The sequence below is a fragment of the Camelus bactrianus genome, chromosome 3 (genome assembly GCF_048773025.1).
Source record: "Camelus bactrianus isolate YW-2024 breed Bactrian camel chromosome 3, ASM4877302v1, whole genome shotgun sequence".
In the NCBI taxonomy this organism is placed as follows: domain Eukaryota; kingdom Metazoa; phylum Chordata; class Mammalia; order Artiodactyla; family Camelidae; genus Camelus; species Camelus bactrianus.
Window position 1 is genome coordinate 80,913,187 of NC_133541.1, and position 23,113 is coordinate 80,936,299.

The 23,113-nt window shown below is 36.4% G+C and overlaps 1 protein-coding gene across 9 annotated transcripts in view; it reads right to left on the reverse strand.

Annotated features, from left to right (window-relative positions):
- Positions 1-23,113, reverse strand: part of CCDC112 (coiled-coil domain containing 112) — a 231,899-nt gene that overhangs the window by 14,445 nt on the left and 194,341 nt on the right. For 4 of the 9 annotated variants that reach the window (XM_074360489.1, XM_074360490.1, XM_074360491.1 and 1 more), the window contains 3 exons: positions 22,381-22,549; positions 18,696-18,781; positions 1,436-1,557 (listed from right to left, as the gene is read on the reverse strand). In XM_074360489.1, coding sequence (XP_074216590.1) covers positions 1,436-1,557; positions 18,696-18,781; positions 22,381-22,549 — 377 coding nt within the window. The other 5 variants (XM_045507724.2, XM_074360492.1, XM_074360495.1 and 2 more) reach the window with 5 other exon arrangements.

Below are 23,113 nucleotides of genomic sequence, written 5' to 3' on the forward strand. Positions count from 1 at the left end.
AAAGTCTGAATATGTATTTTTCTTTCCTTGTAAGCACATCAAATATCTATGGAAGGATAAACAAGAAACTAAAAACAGTAGTCATCTGAGGGGAGGGGAAGTGGGTGGCTGGGGTCATGGGTGAAAGAGAGACCTTCCACTGTGTACCCTTTGATATGAACTGATTTTTCAATTATGTGAGTGTATATGCTATTCTGAAAAAAACAATTATATTAGAAATTGTGTTTTTGCCTTTGCATTCAGTGAGAATTATGGGATAGAAATACTCTTCCAATAGATTTTTCTAATACTCTTTCAAATAGTTATTCCAAAAACCTTGTAACAGACGAGGAAAGCCTAATCAGAGCTATAAAACCAACACATACTAGTCGGCAAGGTATCTATACTGGCATAATCTGCTCGTTTGCTATTTATATGGACATTAACTGCTTGGTGAGTTATCCTACCTAGAAAAAAAATACATAAACCAGAATTTCTAACCTAGAGTTCAATTCTAAGGTAGTGAATTTTGGATATTTAAAAAATTTGTATTTTATCAAATGCTGAGTATTAAAAATATGAGAATCATACAAATGCAGTGAGAATTCAGTTTTACAAAGCTACAGTATGGCATAACTTTTCAAAATTCAAACAGTACACTTTTTTATCAGTAGCATTTCTAAACAGACAACTGCCACTAATTCTGGCCTAGAGACCATTTCTTATGAAAGGTTCCTTTCCTCTTGGTTCTTTAGCAGATTGATACTGTATAAATGAAAAGCAGTCTTTATTTTATAAAGCCTTCAAATACAGGTTAGGGTTGAGTGCTCTGAGTTCTAATACTTTTATCGTAACTCATGATATTTGTTGTATCATATGGTGCTACTAACAACATTGAACATTCAGTAAATATCACAGGTTATTTAAAGAAAAATAATATACACTAAAAATTAAAATAAATGGCAACTTCTCAATTATTCTAGTCAAAATTTACAGGATGGAACTGAAAGGGTCAGAGACCAAGGAAGGGACACCAATTAAAAGGCCATTAAAAAAAATAACTCAAGGGTACAGACTTTTCATTAAAATTATTCACTCACTCAAAAATATTTACCAAGTGCTTACCTTGGTAAGTGAAAATATATTCAATTTGCTACTTGATATATGTCATCTAAAAAAATAACTATTGTTTTCCTTGAAATACACTGATTCAAAGTGGTAAAAATAAATAAATAAAATTTAATAACTCTACTTAAAATTAACTTTGTATTAAATAGTTTATTATCATTTGTCTATTTCATACATTCCCACCTTTCTCCTGTTTTATATTTGAAAAGTTAGTGATTAGAATTTCATTAACTTAATGTGGCTTGGATAGGTGGAATAGAATTAACTTTATATTGCCCATAATAAAATGGCTAGTAATGTTACTTGAAGATAATGTTCTTATACTTACTGATTTTTAAATTTTTCTGCCGTGCGTATGAATTCTGCCTTCTTAGTCCGATTAACTTTCTGCTTCCAGTTTTGAAGCTGAAAAGGACGAATTCCACCTGAAGTACCAAGACAGCCATCATTCTACAGAGAAAACAAAACTAAATTTATCCTCAATAATACAAATGGTAGGATTTTGAAATGGAATTTTTTAAGAGATAAAACATCAATAATGGGGAAAATTTCTCAGGGGAAAATTTGGGGGCCAATGTTATTAAATTTAAAAAAATACATTTTGTGGAAGAAGGCATATCTATCTTAAATTAGTGAGTCAGAAATGTGAAATGTTCAGAGACTTAGACAAAAATCTAATTCTTTCATTTATTCAGTCATTTAGCAATACGTATTGAACACTTAAGATGTGACAGGTGCTGCACTAGACACTAGAGAAGCAAATGATGACTCATGATTATATGGCCCCTGCCTTGAAGTCTAGTGAGGGAAATAGACTTAAAAAGAAAAGAGTAAATAAACAATAAGTTAAGGGGAAAAAACTCAAGTACAATAAATGAGGTTAAGGAAATAAGAAGTGCTGAGATGAAGATAATAGAGCAAAGGGCTGTTTTCAGTTAGGATGGGCAAAGAAGATCTATTTAATGGGCTGATGTTTAAGAAAAAATGAAATCAGCCATGCCAAAAGCTGTAGGGAAAGGTGTGCCAGGCAAAGGGAACAGCACGTGCAAAAAGTCTGACAGCAGAAAAAATCTTCGCTAGTTCAAGCAGAGAAAGGCCAACTGTGATAAGAGATAAGTAAAGTGTGGAGCTTGGTAGGCGATGACAGGAGAGAGGGAGGCATGTGGCATTTCACACCCACATTTTAAGTCACTAGGTGAGTCTGGATTTTACTGAAGGGGTTTGAGAAGGATAATGTCATGATATATATAATTTTTTAGGAAAATCTTTCTGGCTATTTTTTTGGAGAATAAACTGGTGGAAGGTGGTGGAGGGGTGAAGCAAGATTGGAAGCAGGAGAATCAATGAGGTAGGTGGTGCAGCAACGCAGACAGGAGTGATGGCGTCCAGGACTACCAGGGAGACAGTGGAGATTAAAGTAAGAAGAGTAAATATATCTTGGAGGTATAATTAAGAGGAACTGTTTACAGCCTGGATGTGGGAGATGAAGAAAAAAGGAAGCAAGCCTTTAAATTTCTAGGAACAAGCAAGCATTAAGTAATGAATTTTGGAAATACTTTTAAAATTGAGATACAATTTACATGCCATTAAATGTACATAAAGTTTACAATTCAGTAGTTTTTAGTATATTCACCAAAGTTGTGCAACCAGCAACACCATCTATTTCCAGAACATTTCCATCAGACCCAAAAGAAACCCCATACTCATTAAACAGTTGCTCCCCACCCCCATTTCCCCCTAGCCCCTGACAACTATTAATCTGTTTTCTAATTCTATGGATTTGCCTATTCTGGACAATTAATATGAATGAGATCATACAATATGCAGTCTTCTGTGTATGACTTCTTTCACTGGGCATAACGTTTTCAAGATTCATCCATGTTGTAGCATGAATCTGTACTTTGCTGCTTTTTATGGCGGAGTAGTATTTCATTATATGGATCTACCACATTTTGTTTATTCACTCATCAGTTGATGGACAATTGGGTTATTTTTGCTGTATGGTCAATATGAATAATGCTACCAAGAACACCTGTGTACAAGTTCTAGTATGAATATATATATTCAGTTTTCTTGGGTATACACCTAGCAGTGGAATTTCTGGATCACCAGGTAACTCTTTTTTACTCTCCCATTTAAACATTTTGTTTGTCTTTTCATTGTTAAGCTGGAAGCATTCTTATTAAGTCCTTATCAGAAAAACAATTTGCAAATATTTTCCCCTATTTTGAGTTGTCTTTTCACTTTCCTGATAATGTCTGTCTTTTTTATTACAATCAACCTAATGGATGTAAAGTGGTGTCTCACATTGGTTTTGACTACTCCATAATGACTAATGATGCTGAGCATCCTTTCATATACTTATTAGCCACTTCTTTGGTGAAATATCTACTTATACCTCTTCCTATTTTTAAAACTGGGTTGTCTTTTTATTTTTGAGTAGTAAGAGTTACTTATATATTTTAGATATGTCCTTATCAATATATGACTTGCAAGTATTTTCTCTCATTCTCTGAGCCATCTTTTCACCTTGACAATGTACTTTTAAGCACAAGGGTTTTATATTTTGATGGAGTCCAATTTACCTGTTTTATCTTTGGTTGCTTGCCCCATTAGGTGTCATACAGAAGAAACTATTACCTAATTAAAGGTCATGAAGATTTACATCCATGTTTTCCTCTAAGAGTTTCGCAGTTTTATCTTTTACATTCAGGTCCCTAATCCATTCTGAGTTAATATTTACGTATGGCCTGTGGCAGATGTTCAACTTCACTTTTTAGTCTATGGATATCCAGTTGTCCCAACATCTGTTGAAAAGACTATTCTTTCGTTATTGGATTGTATTAGTATCCTTGTTGAAAATCAATTGCTCATAAATGTAAGGGGTTACTTTTTAACTCTCACTGATATATCCATCCGTAGGCCAGTACCACATTGTTTGATGACTGCATCTTTGTACTAAGTTTAGAAATTAACAAGTGTGAGTCCTCCTACTTTGCTCTTTTTCAAGATTGTTTTCATTATTTTGAGTCTCCTGCATTTCCCATGTAAATTTTAGGATCAGCTTGACAATTTCTGCAAAAAAAAAAAAAAAAAAAAGGGTAGCTGAGATTTTGATAGGGATTGCAGTGAACCTATAAATCAATTTGGGGAGTACTGCCATCTCACCAATCTTAATTCTTCATATTCATGAACATAAAATGTGCGTTTAGGTAGGTCTTCTTTAATTTCTCTCAAAGATGCTTTTAAGTTTTCAAAGTATATTAGCTTCAGATATACAGCAAAGTGATTCACTTATGCCTATGTGCATATACTTTTTCATATTCTTTTCCATTACAGGTTATTACAAAATATTGAATATAGTTCCCTGTGCTATACTGTAAATCCTCATTGTTTATTTTATATATATAGTGGTATGTATCTGTTAATTCCATGCTCCCAGTTTATCCCTCTACCCCCCTCCCCTTTGGTAACCCTAAGTTTGTTTTCTATGTTTGTGAGTCTGTGTCTGTTTTGTAAATAAACTCATTTGTACTATATTTTAGATTCCACATATAAGTGATAGCATATAATGTTTATCTTTCTCTGTCTGACTTACTTCACTCAGTATCATAATCTCTAGGTTCATTCATGTTGCTGCAAATGGCAGTATTTCATTCTTTTCAATGGCTGAGAAATATTCCAAAACAGTATTATTTTCTTAACTTCATTCTTGAATTGTCCACTACTACTGTATAGATTTTTGTAAATTGTTCTTGTACCCTGAAAGCCAGCAGAACTTGTCTATTAGTTCTAATAGTGTGTGTGTGTGTGTGTGTATTCCTTAGGATTTTTTATATAGAAGACAATGCCACCTGCAAATAAGGATAGTTTTATTTCTTCCTTTCCAATCTGGATACTTTCTATTTGCTTTTCTTGCCCAGTTGCCTGGCTAGAATCCCCAGTAAATAAACTGGTAAGCGTGGATATTCTTGTCTTGTTCCTGATCTTACGGGGAAGCCCTCACTCTTTCGTCATTAAGTATTAAGTTAGCTGTTCGTATTTCATAGATGTCTTTATCAGGCTGAGAAGTTGCTTTCTATTGCTAGTTTGTTGAATATTTTTATCGTGAAAGAGTGTTGGATTTTGTCAGTTGCTCTTTCTGCATCCACTGAGATGATCATACAGTTTTTGTTCTTTACACTATCAATATGTTCTATTACGTTGATTTTCATATGCCTGGAATAAATCACAACTAATCATGGAATATAATCCTTTCCTACATTGTTAGATTTGGTCTACTAGTGTTTTGTTGAGAATCTTTGCATCCGTGTTCCTAAGAGATACTAATTTGTTATTTTCTTTCTTGTGATGTCTAATTTTGTTATCAGTGTAATAATGGTCTCATAGAATGAGCTGAGAAGTGTTTCCTCCTCTTTTTTTTTTTAAAAAAAAAGCCCCTAACTTTTATATTTACCTCTACATTTGTCTTTATTATTTGATATATTTATATATCTTTATATTATATTACCTTTATTATTACATACATTTACATTATACTGACTTTTATATTTACCTCTACGTTTACCTTTACCAGTACACTTTACTCATATTATTCTCCATGTGGATTCAAATTATTGTCTAGTATCCTTTTATTTTCACTTAAAGGATTTCCTTTAGTATTTCTTGAAGGGCAGATATACTGGCAATGAATTCTTAGTTTTTTAAAATCTGTGAATGTCTTCCCCTTCATTTTTTTTACTAAAGATTTTTACATTATACTGTGAGAAATTTATGTAGACAGTAAAATTTTTTTAAATTTGTTCATTAGTTTATTTTATGTATATAATATAACCCTGATCATATGGGGAAATTATGTTTAGCTGATGAAAATATGCTCCAATTCTGACAAGAAGTACTATACAGTTGACCCTTAAACAGCACAGATTTGAACTGTGTAAGTCCACTGATGTGCATCCTTTTTTCCAATAAATATACTGGAAAATATTTTTGAGATTTGTGATAATTTGCAAAAACTCACCAATGAACCACATAGCATAGAAATATTGAAAAAATTAAGAAAAAGGTATGTCATGAATGCATGAAATATATGTAGATTCTAGTCTATCTTCAACATAGGTGAAAGGTGATATTTAATATAAAACTAATAATCTGTCAATTTTCTTACAGTTTTATAGCTTTGCTTTCAAAGAATTATATTACCATACAGTATGCCTCTCTCTCCTAATTGGAGAAACTGCATGTCAGTCTATCATCACAGGTAAGTGGTTTTTCAAAAAAATGGAACAAAGTTTCCAATACTATATTATGACTATGACTATGACTATGACTATGACTATGACTATGACTATGACAATGACTATAACATTGTAAGCCATAGATATTTTATAACGATTCATTCATTAGTGTATAGGCTAGGTTACTGTGAAGCAATCATATTGATTACACTAGGCTACCATAAAGAATATTGCTACTTTTTCATTATCAATGCATGAATTGTCATAGCTATAAATAAATATGAATTTCTTCTTCACATTATCTTTTCATTTTTTATGTCGTGTGTTAGTAATACATATAACATCTACAGTGTTTTGTACCATATAAAACAATGTTGACATATGTACTGACAGGCAATTCATCTTGTAAACAGATGATGTAAACTTACAGTACTGATAAATACAGTAAATATAGTTTTTCTTCCTTATGATTTTCCTAATGACATTTTATTTTCTATAGCCTATTTTATTGTAACAATATGGTATACAATATAATACAAATAACTTAAAAAACATGTGTTAATAAACCAGAAGATCAATAGTATGTTTTTAGTAGTTTTTATAGATATTTTCCATTTGGTGAGACATCATTCTCCTACTTTATTTTATTTCTTTAGAAATAGTTTCCTTTAGCTTTTTGAACATATTTAAAGTAGGTGATTTACAATGATGTTAGAACACTTCCCCATTTGATAAACAAAAATTAACTCAAAATGGCTTAAAGACTTAAATATAAGACAAGACACAATAAATCTCCTAGAAGAAAACACAGGCAAAACATTCTCCGACATAAATCTTAGCAACGTTCTCCTAGAGCAGTCTACCCAGGCAATGGAAATAAGAGCAAAAATAAACAAATGGGGCCTAGTTAAACTCATAAGCTTTTGCACAGCAAAGGAAACCATAAACAAAACAAAATGACAACCTATAGAATGGGAGAAAATATTTGCAAATTATGCAGCTGACAAAGGCTTAATTTCTAGGATATAGAAACAGCTCATACAACTTAATAAGCAAAAAGCAAACAACCCAATCCAAAAATGGGCAGAAGACCAAAATAAGCATTTCTCCAATGAAGACATATGAATGGCCAATAGACATATGAAAAAATGCTCAGTATCACTAATTATCAGAGAAATGCAAATCAAAACTACAATGAGGTATCACCTCACACCAGTCAGAATGGCCATCATTCAAAAGTCCACAAATGACAAATGCTGGAGAGGGTGTGGAGAAAAGGGAACCCTGCTATGTTGCTGGTGGGAATGTAGTTTGGTGCAACCATTATGGAAAATAGTATGGAGATTCCTCAAAAAATTAAACATAGACTTACCATATGATCCAGCAATCCCACTTCTGGGTATATATCCAGAGAGAACTCTAATTTGAAAAGATACATGCACCCCAATGTTCATAGCAGCACTATATACAATAGCCAAGATATGGAAACAACCTAAATGTCCAATGACAGATGACTGGATAAAGAAGTTGTGGTATATTTATACAATGGAATACTACTCTGCCATAAAAAGAATCAAATAATGCTACCTGCATTGGATGGTATGGATGGACCTAGAGATCACCATTCTAAGTAAAGTAAGTCTGAAAGAGAAAGAGAAATACCATACGATACCACTCACATGTGGAATCTAAAAAGAAAAACAGAACACTATGAATTCATCTAAAAAACAGAAAGATACTCACAGACTTAGTAAACAATCTTATGGTTACTGGGGAAAGGGGGTGGGAAGAGATAAACTGGGAGTTTGATGTTTACAAATGTTAGCCACTATACACATAAAAATAGATTTTAAAAAAAGTTTCTTCTGTATAGCACAGGGAACTATGTTCAATAGCTTGCAATAACCTTTAATGGAAAAAAAATATGAAAACAAATATATGTATGTATATGCATGACTGGGACGCTGTGCTGTACACTGGAGATTGACACACTGTAATTTACTGTACTTCAATAAATAAATAAATAAATAAATAAATAAATAAATAAATAAATAAATAAAGTAGATGATTTAAAGTCTTTGCCTATTATGCCCAACATCTAGTCATCCTAAGGGACAGCTTCTTTTTACTAGTTTTTTAAAAGTTTTTCTGTGTGTGGACCATACTTTCTTGTTTCTTTGAATATCTCACAATTTGTTTGTCAAAACTCAACATTTTAAATAATACAATGTGGCAACTCTGAAAATGAGATTCTCTCCCCTCCCTATGGTTTGTTGTTGTTGTTGTTTGTTTAGTCACTCTTTTGAACTAATTTGGTAAAGACTGTATTATTTGTCTGTGTGGCACTGAAATTTCTGATTAGTTAGCTTAGTTTTCAGTGAATGACTGGTTGGTCTTAGATGTCTTGAACCAGTAAGTCTCCCAGCCTTTGCCGAGGGGGTCTGTGTACATGCTGGGGCATGCCATCAGCACTTTGGCACTTTACAACTCTACCTTAGCCTTCACTTCCTGCTTGCGTAGCATTTCAAGGTCAGCCAAAAAAGAGAACTCAGGCCTTTTAGGTCTTCTCTGGTGCATTCGTTTTCTACTGCTACAATAACAAACTTACCAAAAATCAGTTTACCACAAATTTAGAGGCCTAAACAACACAAATTTATTCTCTTAAAGTTCTGGAGATCAAGTCTAAAATTAAGGTGTTGACAAGACTGTGTTATTTCTGGAGGTTCAGGGGAGAATCTACTTCCTTAACCTTTCTCAGCTTTTAGAGGCCATCTACATCCCTTGGCTCATGGCCCCTTCCTCACATCACTTCATCCTTTTCCACTGTCACATCTCCTATTATTGGTTCTGATCCTCCTGCCTCCCTCTTACCTTTGTAAATGTATCAGCCCACTCAGATAATCAAGCATAATTGTTCCATCTCAAGATCCTCAATGTAATCACATCTGCAAAGTTCCTTTTACCATGTAAGGTCACATTCACAGGTGCTAGGGATCAGATGTGACTATCCTTGGAGGGGAGGGGGACTCTGCAGTCTGGACCTACATACAGCCCTATTCATGCGTGTGATCTTCTAGAGGAAATCCATTTTGAGTACTCATTTGAAATCAGAGAAGGAATATAGTTATTACTAATGGATCATTCCAGGCAGCCAAATGCCATAAAATACAGACCATCACAGGGGAGTCACCAGAAACAGAACAAACAGAAGACACAGCCCTGTCCTGGTACAAAACCAGGACATACACTAGTGTGATACTGCTAGAGACACTTCAAAAAAAAGTCGTAATTCAGCTGCTAAAATGGTCAAGAGGAAAATGGCAATAGAGAGAATAAAGAAATATGTAGCCTTTGCCCTTAAAAGTCAATGGCTGAGGGGAATTATGAAAAAATAGTACATAAATATTAAAATGCATAGATATGGTACATTATTACTTTTTGTAATGACTGAGAAATTTATGGGATTCCACACCCAACGGAGGTTGTAAAATAAAATACAATATAAAAGAGTTCTGGTGGGGAGGGTATAGCTCAGTGGTATAGTACAGGCCCAGCATGTAAAAGGTCTGGGTTCAATCCCTAGCACCTCCATTAAATAAACAAATGAATAAATAAATAGATAAATAAATAAATAAATACTTAATTACCTCCCTCAATTTTTTTAATATTAAAAAAAAGAGTTCTAAAACTTTAAAGATAATTACTCCAAAATAATTTAAGGGAACTGTTATAGACTGAATTATGCATACCTAATTCATAGTTGAGGCCCTAGCTGCCTTTGTGACTAGATTTGGAGATGGGGCCTTTAAGAAAGTAATTAAGGTTACATGAGGTTATAAGGATACAATCCTAATCCAATAGGACTAGTGACGTTATAAGAAAAAGAGACATGAGAGAACCCTCTCTTTCTGCACATGCACAGAGGAAAGGCCATGTGAGGACACAGCAAGAAAGCAGCTGTCTATAAGCCAGAAACCAACCTTGACAGCACCTTGATCTTGGGCTACCCAGTCTCCAAAACTATTTAAAAAATACATTTCTGTTGTTTAGGCTACCTCTCTGGTATTTTGTTATGGAAACCCTAGATGGCTAAATTGGAACTCCAGATATTTTGGCAGACATTTCTAATATCATGAGTTGTCATGAGAAAGTTGGCTCTTCTCAGGAAAACATCAGGTGGTTTCACTCTTAGAGTCAACAGGAATATTCATTCACGGAACTCTATGACAAATACTCAAGCTCAGTGCTAGGCTGTAGAATTTGAGTGTATAGTGTGTGAGTACGTGTGTGTGTACACGTGTGTATGTGTATATGCATTTGTGTGTGGTATGTTCGGGGAATACAAAGATGGATAATACATAATTAAACTCCTCAAAATCACAATATGGTACAGCAGAGATTCTAATTCCTTTTTTAAAAACCCAAACACCTTTGAGAAATTCTGCCTCACTATTATTGTGATTATCAACCAGGAGGCTCTGCCTTCTCCAAGCTGATGAGACTGTATAAAGCAGGGTGTCTCAACCTCAGCACTACCGATATTTTGGACCAGATGATTTTTTGTTGTGCTTTCCTTTGATTTGAGTCTGTGCCCACTTGATCCTAGCAACACAAATGACATTCCTCACAGCCCCCCTGCAGTTGTGACAAAGCAAAACTGTCTCCAGACATTGTTAAACATTAGGGACTGATAGAAAAGTTGAAACAGCTTCACAAGAGATTCTGATCCAACTCTGAGGAAAGGCAAACCTCTGAAGATCACCAGGTGGGTAAGAGTGTGCATCAATTAACAATGTTAGGCAACTTGCGAGAAATGCAAACCAGGCGGTTATAAGAATGTACAGAACAAATCATTTTCAGCTAAAGTAAGCCAGAAAGGTTTCATGGAGAAAGCCAGCAAGAAGGCTAAAACACCAGGGTCATACAGCTAAAAAAAAAAAAATCTTCAAAACACTTCAGTATATTTTATATATTATGTATATCCTATATATATTTATTTCTGTAATAATATATTTTACATGGTATTATTTTTCTATGTTTTATATTTTTTCCTAACACACTTGAGCCAGAGTTAGAATAGCAAAAAGAATTACAGAAGATGTGTGAGAAAATTTGTCTCAGGTGGAATTTCTTGAATTTACCTAAGTAAAGACAATGTATTTCCTTAGAGGAAGAAAAAGATGGAACCTGTCCTCAGCCCACAACAGTCTTTCATCAGGTAGGACTTATCCACAAATATTGTGAGTGTCTACTATGTTCCTGGCTACACAGGCACAGTTCTCAGTGCTGGTAATACAATAGTGAGTAAAGCTTCCAAAAGTTCCTTCCTTCCTAGAGGACAGGGTTTACCTTTCCAGGCAGTGTGGAGAAAGACAATAAAAAAAATAGACGTAAAATATGCAATGTATCATACAGTAATAGGTGCCATGGAGAAGAATAATACCAGAAAAGAGAACAGGGTGTGCTGGATAAGGGGATTCAGTTTGGTGGGGGGTGGGGGGCATGGAAAGAATCACTGAGCTGATGGCATCTGAACAAAGTTATCTGAAGGCAGAGATGGGGCTGGCCAAGAGACCATGAGGGAAGAGCATTCTAAGCAGAAGGAATAGCAGCTGCAAAGCTCCTGAGGTAGGAGAGTGCTTGGCAGTCTGAGGGACCACCAGGAAGTTATGGCTGCAGCAGAGTCAGAGCAGGGAACTGGAGATGAGGGGGCAGGGAGGTAGTGGGGGCGGCTCATAGGTCTCCTGGACCATGGTAAAAACGTTTGCTTTTACTCCGAGGGATCTGAGCAGTAAAGTGTCATTACGGGCTGAATAACCTGGCTGTTGCGAATGAAGGCAAGACTAGAAAAACAAAAACCAATTAGCAAAGTATTTCTGCTAGGAGAAATGATGGTGTGGACAAGGGTAGTAGCACATGAGGTAAGAAGGCGGGATTCTGGATTGATTTGGAAGCTAGAACAGACAGGACTTGCCTATGCTTTGGGTGTGGGCTGTGAGAGAATGAGTCAAGATATTTGACCTGAGCAGGGGAATCCCAAAATTCTCCTTGACGGATCCTCTGGTCCTCAGTGCGGAGAAAGGGGTCTTAAGATCATCTTTGGAAACACGTCTGCCTCAGACCATCCAATATTTGATTCCTCCTTGTGTTCCCAGGGTAGGTCCAACAGAGAAGCCACCAGTTACTGGGCACCGAATCTCTCTCTAAACAAGCATTGTACCAGGGGCTACCCAGACTTATTATCCAGGGTTCAGAAAGGTGCATATCATCAATTCTAATTTTTAGAGAAGAAACTGAGTCACCGAGAGGGTAAGTATGTTCCTATCTCATAGGAACTGCTAGGGTTCCACCCTGGTCTTCCCCGACTCCAAAACCACAAGGGAGGTGACTCTGTAAACGCAGTTAAACGCACAAGCGAACCAAGCGCAATGTCTGGCGTGTGCCAGGCCCCGAGCAAAGGGAGGCTATCACCGCGCCTCCAGCTTCCTGCAGCCGCGCTTAGAGGACACCTGTTCAGCTGGGGGTCCCGTCCCGCCTCCAGGGCCTGCAGCCCCCTCGGGCCCACGTCCGCCTCCTCGATTTACCTGTTGCGGCACCGGCGCTGCTCCTACGCCGGTCCCGGCGGCCGCGCCCGCCCCCGCCACAGCCCCGGCTACAGCCGTGGCCGCCGCCGCCACCACTACCGTCGTCAGAGCAGCCATCTTTCCAAGCCTAGACACTCGGGCCGCTGCGGCCACCCAAGCTCGGGGTGCGCGGCTTCGGGCGTGGGCAGGTCCTGGCTCTGCTGAGGCGGCGGGCTTCCTCTGGGATGCAGAGCCCAGCCGAGGTACGGGGCGGGGCCAGAGCACAGGGCGGGACCGGGGCGCAGGGCGGAGCCGGGCCGGGTGCAGGGTAGGGCGGGGCCGGGACCAGGGCGGGGCCGGACCGCGGGACGGGTTGCGGGCGGGGTGAGGCGAGGCGGGGCCGGGCCGGGGGTGTGGGCGGGGTGGCGCGCTCCGCTCCGTTACGCTCTGAAACGCGGTTGTCTTACCGTGCACGTATCTACTCTTATTCTTCAAAATCTTTCTCTTCGCCTCTGTCGTCCCCTAACTGCCAAGAGAATTCATTGTTTTTTTTTATTATCACACTTAAATGTATTCCTGTCATATATAGATATATGTTCTACATAGATATCCACACACCCACAGATACAGACATTTTACGTAATAGAACTTCTTTCTAGGTTTCTACTGAATTCTGGTGAAACTAAGTCTAATTGAAAAAGACATTATTAACGAGCCTGAACAACAAACTATTTCACATTTTCAAACAAAACAGAGCATGCACCCCACCATCAGATATTAGAGGCAAGAGTGCTACATTTGCACTTGTAGGACTTGGCTAATGAGACGGGAGATTCCAGACACAGTGTTGGGAAGTTGGAAAAAAGTCAGAGATAACTCCTCCAGTCAAGGCATAGGTAACCAGTCGGAATTCAGCTGGTTTTTGGATGCACTGCCTTTTCCTCCTTGAAAGGAATGGGTTCATTCATTCAATCAATACACAGCTGCTACTGTATGTCGCCCTTGAGAATTCATTGTTGAGTTAGACACACAGGAGGTTCCTTTTCTCCAAACTTCTGGTAGGGAAAGCAAATAAGTAAACAAACAGGGTGTTTACTGAGCACTTACTTTGTGCCAGCATTGTTCTAAATAATCTAGTGAAGTAGGTACTATTACCATCTTCATTTCACAGACAAAGTTAAGTAACACAAGACTATACAGGTAGGAATTGGGATACAAGCCGGGGTGGTCTAACTCCAGAGACCATCCTGGTAGAGACATTAAACAGGCAGGTGGAGCCCAGCACAGAGACTGGAGCCAAAGATAGGAATTTGACCTTCATCTCCAGGTAGAAAATATCTAAAAAGACTGAATAAGATCACTCAGGAAGAGTATAAACTGAAGTCTGAGAACTAAGTTCTAGAGCCCTCTAACACAGGTGACAGACAGCAGGAGGAGGAGACTCAGAAGGAGAGGTCTGTAAGAAGGGAGGAAAATCAGAATCCTATGGAAGAAATTATTTCAAGAAGGAGAGAATGGTCAACTGTGTGGTCTGCTGCACAGAGGTTGAGTGAAATGAAAACAGAGAACCGATGGTTGGATTTGACAATGGGGAGGCCAATGGCCATCCTAACAAGAGTGGTAGTGTCAGTAGGGTGGTAAGGACCAAAGCCTGGCTGAGAGGATTGAGGAGCTAATGAAGGTGAGGAGTAGAAATTATATCTTTAGACAACTATTTTAATGATTTTATGATGCAGGTGATGAGTTGAAATGAGGTGGTAGCTTGAAGATGTTTTGTCTCTGGTGTGAGGTGGTAGCCGCCTGAAGATGTGTGGTCTCTGGTGTGTGTGTGTGTGTGTGTGTGTGTGTGTGTGTGTGTGTGTGTGTGTGTGTGGTTTCAAGGTCGGGACTACTGGAGGATATCTGTGCCCTGGAGTCCAAGTCACAAAAGGAAAGTTTGATCTTGGAAAGAGGCATCCACTCTTCTTGACTGGAGGCTGCTGCACAAGCTGGTAGATAGATTTGAAGAGAGAAGATGGGCTACTCTCCTTTCCCCATGCACTAGCAGGAAGAAGGTAGCTTGGGGGTATCGAAAAGGTAAAGCGTCTCTAATTTATGTACTTACCTTTCATCCAAAATGAAGTCTGTTGCTACAGCACTGTCTGAGCAACTGTAACTGTTAGTCTAGAATAATCTGGCAGCCTCAAGGGAAAAGAGTCAATCAAAAACTTGAGTAGTCTCTGCAAGGGACAGCACTGGAACAACATGCAAGATGCCTGCTTTGTTAAAGATTTTTAATGTTTTATTAGGATGGAAAATTCAAAAAGAAGATTAAGAATCTCATAAACAGACAACCAGAGTAGGCCTTTGCAACATGCAGATTAGGCAGTTGCTTGGGTCCTCACTTCTGGGTCCTTTCAGCGGTCACGCTACCAAAATATATTTTCACTGTATAACCTCCTCAATTTAGTACCAATTCTAGTTTAACATCATAGGTTTGTCTTGCCTTAACTTCTTTTATATTTGTATTTATTTTCTCTTAGACACTGGAAATCTTGGTTCTTTGGACTATCAACATATTTACTTATTTGCTTTTTCTTACAACAGTTACATAGTTTCAAATTATAATTCTAATATTACCACTAACAGTAAACCTACTGAGTGAAGTTTGCAATTCGTTCTTTTTGTCTCAGATGCTTTTTGTTCTCAGAATATGTCCTGCACAAGATGTTCAGTTAGTGTTGTGTTCAAAAGTCTTCTGAAATCTGTCTTTTCTCTGTATAATAATGGAATCAATTTTTATGCAGTTGGATTCTTTTGATTGTATTTCTGTTCAATTTCAGTTTTTCGCTGTTTACTTTTTTAAAAAATATGCAAAACTCATAATATAAGTAAAGACAAATGCTATGACATGGTATATGTAAAGAAGCCTAGCTTCCAAACACATCCTCTCCATGCCTTTTCAACTGACTATCTGTAACCATTTTTTAATTCATTTCTGGCTCATTCTTTTGTGTTTCTTTTTGCAAAAATGAGTATATATATACATATATATGTATTCTTGTTTTTCCTTTTTTCTTTCAAAAACTTGTAGCATACTGTTTTAGTTTCCTAGGGTTGCCATAACAAAGTATCACAAACTGGGTGGTTTATAACAATAGGTAAGTATTCTCTCACATTCAGGAGGCCAGAGTCCAAAATCAGGGTGGCAGCACAGTTGGTTCCTTCTTGGGGGCTCAGAGGGAGTATCTGTTCCATGCCTCTCTCCTAGCTTCTGTGGTCACCAGCACCTAGTAGTATCCCTTTGCTTGTGGCAGCGTTACTCCAATTGTTGCCTCTCTTTACGTGGCCTTTTCCCCTCGCGTCTGTGTCTCTGTGTCTAAATTTTCCTCGTGTTATAAGGACACCCATCATTGGATTAGAGTTCTCCCTAATCCAGTATGATCCTATCTTAATTTGATTATATCTGCAAAGACCCTGTTTCCAATCACATGCACTGCGCTTATTGGAGAAGAAAAAAATTTCCTCCACCATTCCAGGTTCTTCTGGTGGTCTAATAATTAAACTGACATAAGACATATCAACAGGAAAAAAGCAAATCTGAACTTCATACATATGAGAGTTCATAGAAATACGTGACTCAAAGAGATGACCAAAGCAAGCAGCTTATATACTTTTTAAGACAAAGAAACAAATTTGTGAAGAACTGAGAAGACAAAGAAACTGAAGCTTCAGTACTAATTAGTGAAGGAATTAAGCAGAGTTTGTTTACACAGCCTTCTCTGCCCTGAATTCCCTATCCCTGGTAGTATAGATGCCTTTACCTCCTGGTGTAGGGAGGTTGCCCTTCACATGGGAGATCTGTTTCCTGCTTTCAGGGGATAGAAGGTAGAGTCAGAGTGTCCTTGCACTGGCTGTTTCTCAAGTAACTTTAATTCAAAACAATCAATATGTCAATATGGCATATTTTGGGGTGGCCTGCCCTTAACTCCACGACAAATAATGATTCATTAGTATTTCGTATTTAGGGAAGTGTATCTTCAGTGGAATTACTGAGTCAAAAGATGAATGCAAAGGCAACATAGCTAGATATCGCTTAATTCCTTTCCACAGAAGTTGCACCATTTTGGACTCCCACTCACAATGCCTGCGAATGCTTGTTTCTTTATTATTTGCCATCACGGTGTTTCTTCAAGTTTTTGTATCTTGGACAATCTGAATAAGTGAAAAATGATATCTCCTAGTAAGTGTAATATGCCTTCCTCTTGTTCTGAATGAAGGTCAGCCTTTTTTCATAAGTTGAAGGACATTTGTTTTTTCTTTGAACTCTTTTCATATTTTTCCCCAATGGTATTTGGTCTTGCTCTTTCCAGTTTTTAAGAGTTCTTTATTAATTAGTTGTTTGTGATGTAATTTTGCAATATAAATTGTAAATATTTTCTTCTAGGTTTTTTAAAATTTCATTTTTTATTGAAGTACAGTCAATTTACAATGTTAGTTTCAGGTGTACAGCAAAGAAATTCAGTTATACACACTTTTTTTTTCAGATTCTTTTCCATTATATGTTATTACAAGGGACTGAATATAGTTCCCTGTGCTATACAGTAGGTCCCTGTTGTTTACCTATTTTATATATAGTAATGTGTGTCTTTTAATCCCAAACTCCTAATTTATCCCTCCCCATCCTTTCACCTTTAGTAAACATGGTTGGTTTTCTATGTCCGTGAGCCTATTTTTTGTTTGTAAATAAGATTTCGATCATTTTTTTTAGATTCCACATATAAGTGATATCATATGATATTTGTCCTTCAAGTCTGACTTATTTCACGTAATATGATAATCTTGAGGTCCATTCATTCTTCTAGGTTTTTCTTTTGTAACTTTTGCTTTTTTTTTTTGCTTTGAAAAGTTTTTTATTTTTATATAGTCAAGTTTGTCAGTGTTTTAGTATTTTCTTGGATGCTTCTGGATTTTTAATCATAGTTGGAAGGGCTTTTCTCACTCCAAGTTTATAAGGAAAAGAATCCTTGCTTTCTCACGTAGTTTCACTTTTTATATTTAGATATCTGGATTATTTGGATTTCACTCCGATATTCAGCATGGGATATGGATTCAATTTTACTTTTTCCCAAGTGGATATCTAGTTATGCCAAAAACACTTATTAAAAACAGTATATTTTCCACCAGCAATTTTAGGCATCACTTAACTTTTCACATGTAATTGTTCTATCTTGAATTTTTCATTCTATTCTCTCATTCTGTGTATCTATTTATGTATCTATCAATGAACATACATTTTTTAATTATAAGGGCTTTATAAAATGTTTTAATATCTTACAAGGCTAGTTCCTCTCATTGTTCTTCTTTTCCAGGCTTTCCTACCTTTTCCTGCTCATTCATTTCCCAAAAGAACTTTGGACTCAATAGTCTACTTTGAGATAAAAATCTCAATATTTTTACTGGAATCATTTTACATTTTTTTATTAACTTGAGAATTAACATATGTATGATGGAGAGCTGTTCTATCCAAGAGCAAGGTATGCCTTTACATTTGTTCAAGCCTACTGCTGCATCTTTGAAGAGTAAACATTTTCTTTTAAGTTTATATAAGTTTTAACAAACGTTTTCACTGCCACTAGAAGTAATTTCCCCTCCCGTGACATCATCTAGCTGGTTACTCTTTGGATATATGACGACTACTGATTTTCATTTGTTAATATTTTTATACTCTACTTTAATCAGTTCTCTTAATTTTGGTTTTATCTTTAGAATGATTCTCTTAGGGTTTCTTTTTACACTATTACATTACCTGCAAATAGAGATCATCTCTTTCTTTCCAATTCTCACACTTATTCCAGACAGCAAGATGGAAGAAGGCTGTCAATTTGGGTTCCCCTGAAATCAAATCATGAAACAAAGATTTAGAAGTGGCAAATATATTTTTTTACATAATTATGTAAAGATCACTATTGCAAATTGAACTGTGGTGAAACAGTTATGATCCATCCCAAAATCACAGAATAATATGCTGAAAATGTGTGGAATTGCTCCCAAGAGTTAAGCAAAATCAAATATACTCTTATGCCTGGCACTGGATTATTCTTTCAAATAGATTTAATTATTAACAAAATATTAGCATTACTGTCTTAAACACTCTGCCAAGTGAATGTGACCTATAGAATTCAGCAGTATAAACTGACAGGGCTGGAATAAAGTTGCTTCATATTGACTTCTGAAATCAAAATAAAAGCTAATGTAATATTATTTATATAGGGGGTGATAGTTTCCTCCACAATTTTCATTCTCAAATAAAAACAGCTGAATTCCTTCCCATTGGCCTTTAAAGGGCTATTCCCATACAAAATGTTCAATTGCTTACATTTAACTATATTTATGGAAGATAGAAAGGGAAAGTGATTTAAAGAGTTCCCTGTCTTTCAGCTCTTATTTGCCAGTTGCTCGGTAATGTTAGTTTCCTAACCAGATACTCTCCAACAGACTGTCATGGACCAAAAATATTTATTGTTGAATAATAAAAACAACAACAACAGCCAAATCAGCAACAGTGAATCTTTACTTCAAATGTAGCTGCTAAGATAATTTGAAGGTAAGTCCAGATAAAAGGAAAAAAAGTGAATATTTATTTAAAAAATAATAATCCTTACTTTTGAGGGCCTATTGTATGCCAAACACTCTTATCAACACATATAACTACCCTTTGGTGTAAATAAATAAAGTTTGAAAATCTTAGTTAATAAACTTTCTAAGACAATATAGTGAGGACATGGCAGAGCCAAGCATGAAGCCGGAGTCTGACTTTATAATCAGTACGTATTTCCTTAAAGCAAAAAAAATCTCCAAGTCTATTTTTCCTCTTCTGAAAATTTTTTTTCTTGGAGGCCAGTAAAAAATAAAGAAGATAATCACTTGTGTTTGAATGGATGTTGATTATACTTTTACAGGTAGTCCCAGGTTCACATCCTTCAGATCAGCCTCAGAGAAATGAAAAATCTTCAATATGGTTGATAGTTCTATGACTACACCACTTAGTCCCAATGGAGCACTCTCCCCTGAAAATTCAAACCCATTTGATGAACATGAACCTATCATTTAAAAACTAAATTCAGAAAAAGTTATCACAGGGTCATTCTTCGGCAGCTAGATAGAAAATTAAACTCATATATCACCTATATATTCCCTCAGATTTATAGGAAAAATTTCAGGAACTCCTAGCTCATAGGAACAAAATAACATTAAATCAAAAACATATCTCTACACATAAATATAGAAGTTAACAAATTGCACATCATGAAAAAGATGAAGAAAATATTAATGAATGGTTGAAACTTCTGTAATGTTTGAGTTTTTTAAAAAAATAATTTCATGTATTAATTTGAGCAGCCGTACTAGCTACCTCTGGGCTTTTTTTTTATGTGAGAAAAACAACTATTTTGTAAAACCAGTACTTTTTGAATTTTTGTTACACATAGGCTGAGATAATGTTAACAATTTAAAATTAGGTGGTGCTTATGAAATATAACAAAAAGTAAATGTCTACTGATAGGCATAATTTGGAGCACACAAACACTGTATAGCTTGCTCATGTTGAAAGGAAAATCAATTAGCATTAGGGCCGTTATCAAGGAAAGGCTATAGACATCAAACCAGGTTTCTGAGAACAGGGAAGTAAAAGGAAGTAGACATTCCATCAAGACTTGGGCAAGGAAGTAGGCAGCACTGAAAGACTGCTCAGAGAGTGTTACAGATCTGTCTGCAGGAAGTACCTGGAAACCTTAGTGGAATCAAAAAAGAAAGAAAGAAAATAGGAAAGGTTTTAGTTTGGTACAAATATATGAAGCCAAGTGTGTGCTTGACTTAGCTATCGGTCAGTGTAAATGAATGAGACATAATGACTAGTTCCTGCAGATTTGTTTCCCCAGCCCATCAATATTTCTGCAAGGACTAGTTCTTAGCTTGGGAGGCAAGGATGTTCACTTCCTTGGCAGAGCTTGGGATTGTAACTGTCAGATACCTATAGCAGAATTGCAATCTCTCTTTAAAGCTGCCAACCCATGGGGTGACTACCTGGAGAAGAGCATAGGGAAGGGTCTTTCAATATACAGAGGATCAGGGGATATATTTTATACGGTAGATCTAATCTACATATCCCGAACTCTATCCATGGAAAACAGGGACTATACTTTCTTTTTTAACACTCATGAAACACTCACAAAAATGACCATATATTTAGGCCACAAAAAACCTCAATAAATGCCAAAAAGAAGAAATAATGCAGATATAATTCTCTGATCACAAAGCTAATCAACCAAGAAGGCAGAAAGACCCCACTATCTAAAATTTTTAAAAATCTCTTAAAACTCCAGAGCCAAAGAAGACATCAAAGTTAAAATTGCAAGAACTCAATTAAACAGGGAAAGACACGGTAATGAGGCACACATTTTGCTGGGACACATTACAGCAGACACAGCAAAACTCTGGAGCCGACAGTTCTAGTATCAGTTTTCTGATCCAGCGGTAACAGATAAGAAGGTGTGTTCCTGGAGCTAAGAATTCTGGTGGCAACTTCTTGTTCCCAGGTCACATAAAGATGGTGTGTTCCTGGAGCTAACTGTAGAGATGTGGCTTCCTGACTGTGGCAGAGGGAGCAGGTCTCTCGGCGGGCCAGTTCTACAGTGTGGTTTGGGGAGTTATTCCCAGAGAGCTTGCTCCTCTGGCTCCCCACTGATTTATAAGCAATTCATCCCCTGTATTAAATTCCTTTCTGTTTTTTGCAAGTGAACTTTGATTGATAAAACAGATTAAAAGAGGAAAAAATTGTACAATTTTCTTCAAATATGCTTGAAAGGCATTTGATAAATTTCAACATCCATAATTAATTTTTAAAAATCTTCATAAAATAGGAAAGATGGATATGTCTTAAAAGCCAGCATTATGTTTAATAAGGAAACACTACAAGTATTCCTATTAAAATCAACAGCAAGACAATTATGTCTACAGTCACCACCATTATTTAGCATAAGTCTAGAGGTTTAACCAACGCAATTAGACAAGAGAATGTTTTAAGAGGTATAAACATTGGAAGAGAGAATACATTTATTACTACTTATAGATGATGAGATACTTGGAAAATCCAAAAAACTCAGTTATAAATCTGTTGCAAACAATACGAGAACTTATGAGACGGATAAGTACCAAATTAGTGTGCAAAAATCAACTGCCTTCATCTGTACAAACAACCAGTTAGAAAACATAATGGATATGTCAATTACATCTCCGTGGGGGAAAAAAAAGAAAACATAATGGGAACGAAGACCCAGATTGCAATAGCAAAAGAGAAAATACCTAAAAAATAAACTGAACCATAGAGCTAACAAAATGACATTTTAAATTAGTAACTCTTTCAGAGAGGACTTACACAAGAGGTTAACTTTCATACCCATGCATGTTTGAAAATGCTTTCATTTTGCTCATACCTGAAGGAGCGTCTGGCTCAGTAGAGAACTCTAGACAGTAAGAAATTTTCCCTCCGAACATTGAAGATATTGTTCTGTTGTCTCTTCTACTCAGTATTGCCACTGAGAAGCCCAGTAACAATCTGATTCTCGTCCATCTATAGTTAACTGGTTTCTTTAATTTGGAAGCCTTGGAAAAGCAAAAGCAAAAGCAAATCTTTTTGCTATTTACCATCAGAGGTTCATTGAGAAGAACTCAAAGCCTGCCAAATCCAGCAGAGCACTGGAGTGTCCTCTCCAACACATCTGATACCATTGTGCCTACTTACTGTGGAAAACACAACACCAAAAGTGTAAGCAAAATTAATCTTCAACCAATTCGGCTCATATGCTTTAATGATTTCCTACCAATGAAATTTGATAACCTCACCCAACTACAGAAAACTGCATTTCACTTTTTATCCACCAGATGTCACCTGAGAAACAATGAACAGCAGTAGAGTCTGTATTTGATTCTTCACATATTTTCATCTTTTATGCATGACAATTAGAATGTTCTTGTTAGGATATATCAGCAGTAGGGGTATGAAGGCACAGACCTGTTAAAACCTTATCAGAAAAATAAAAACATTTACTCTCATATTCAGATTCTCAAATATAATCAATTAGTCTCTAAAATAGATTCAGTTTCCCAAATTTTATACTAAACCTGAGAGTTTTTAGTGAAAATTGTTAGAACAGTTTTTAATACTAC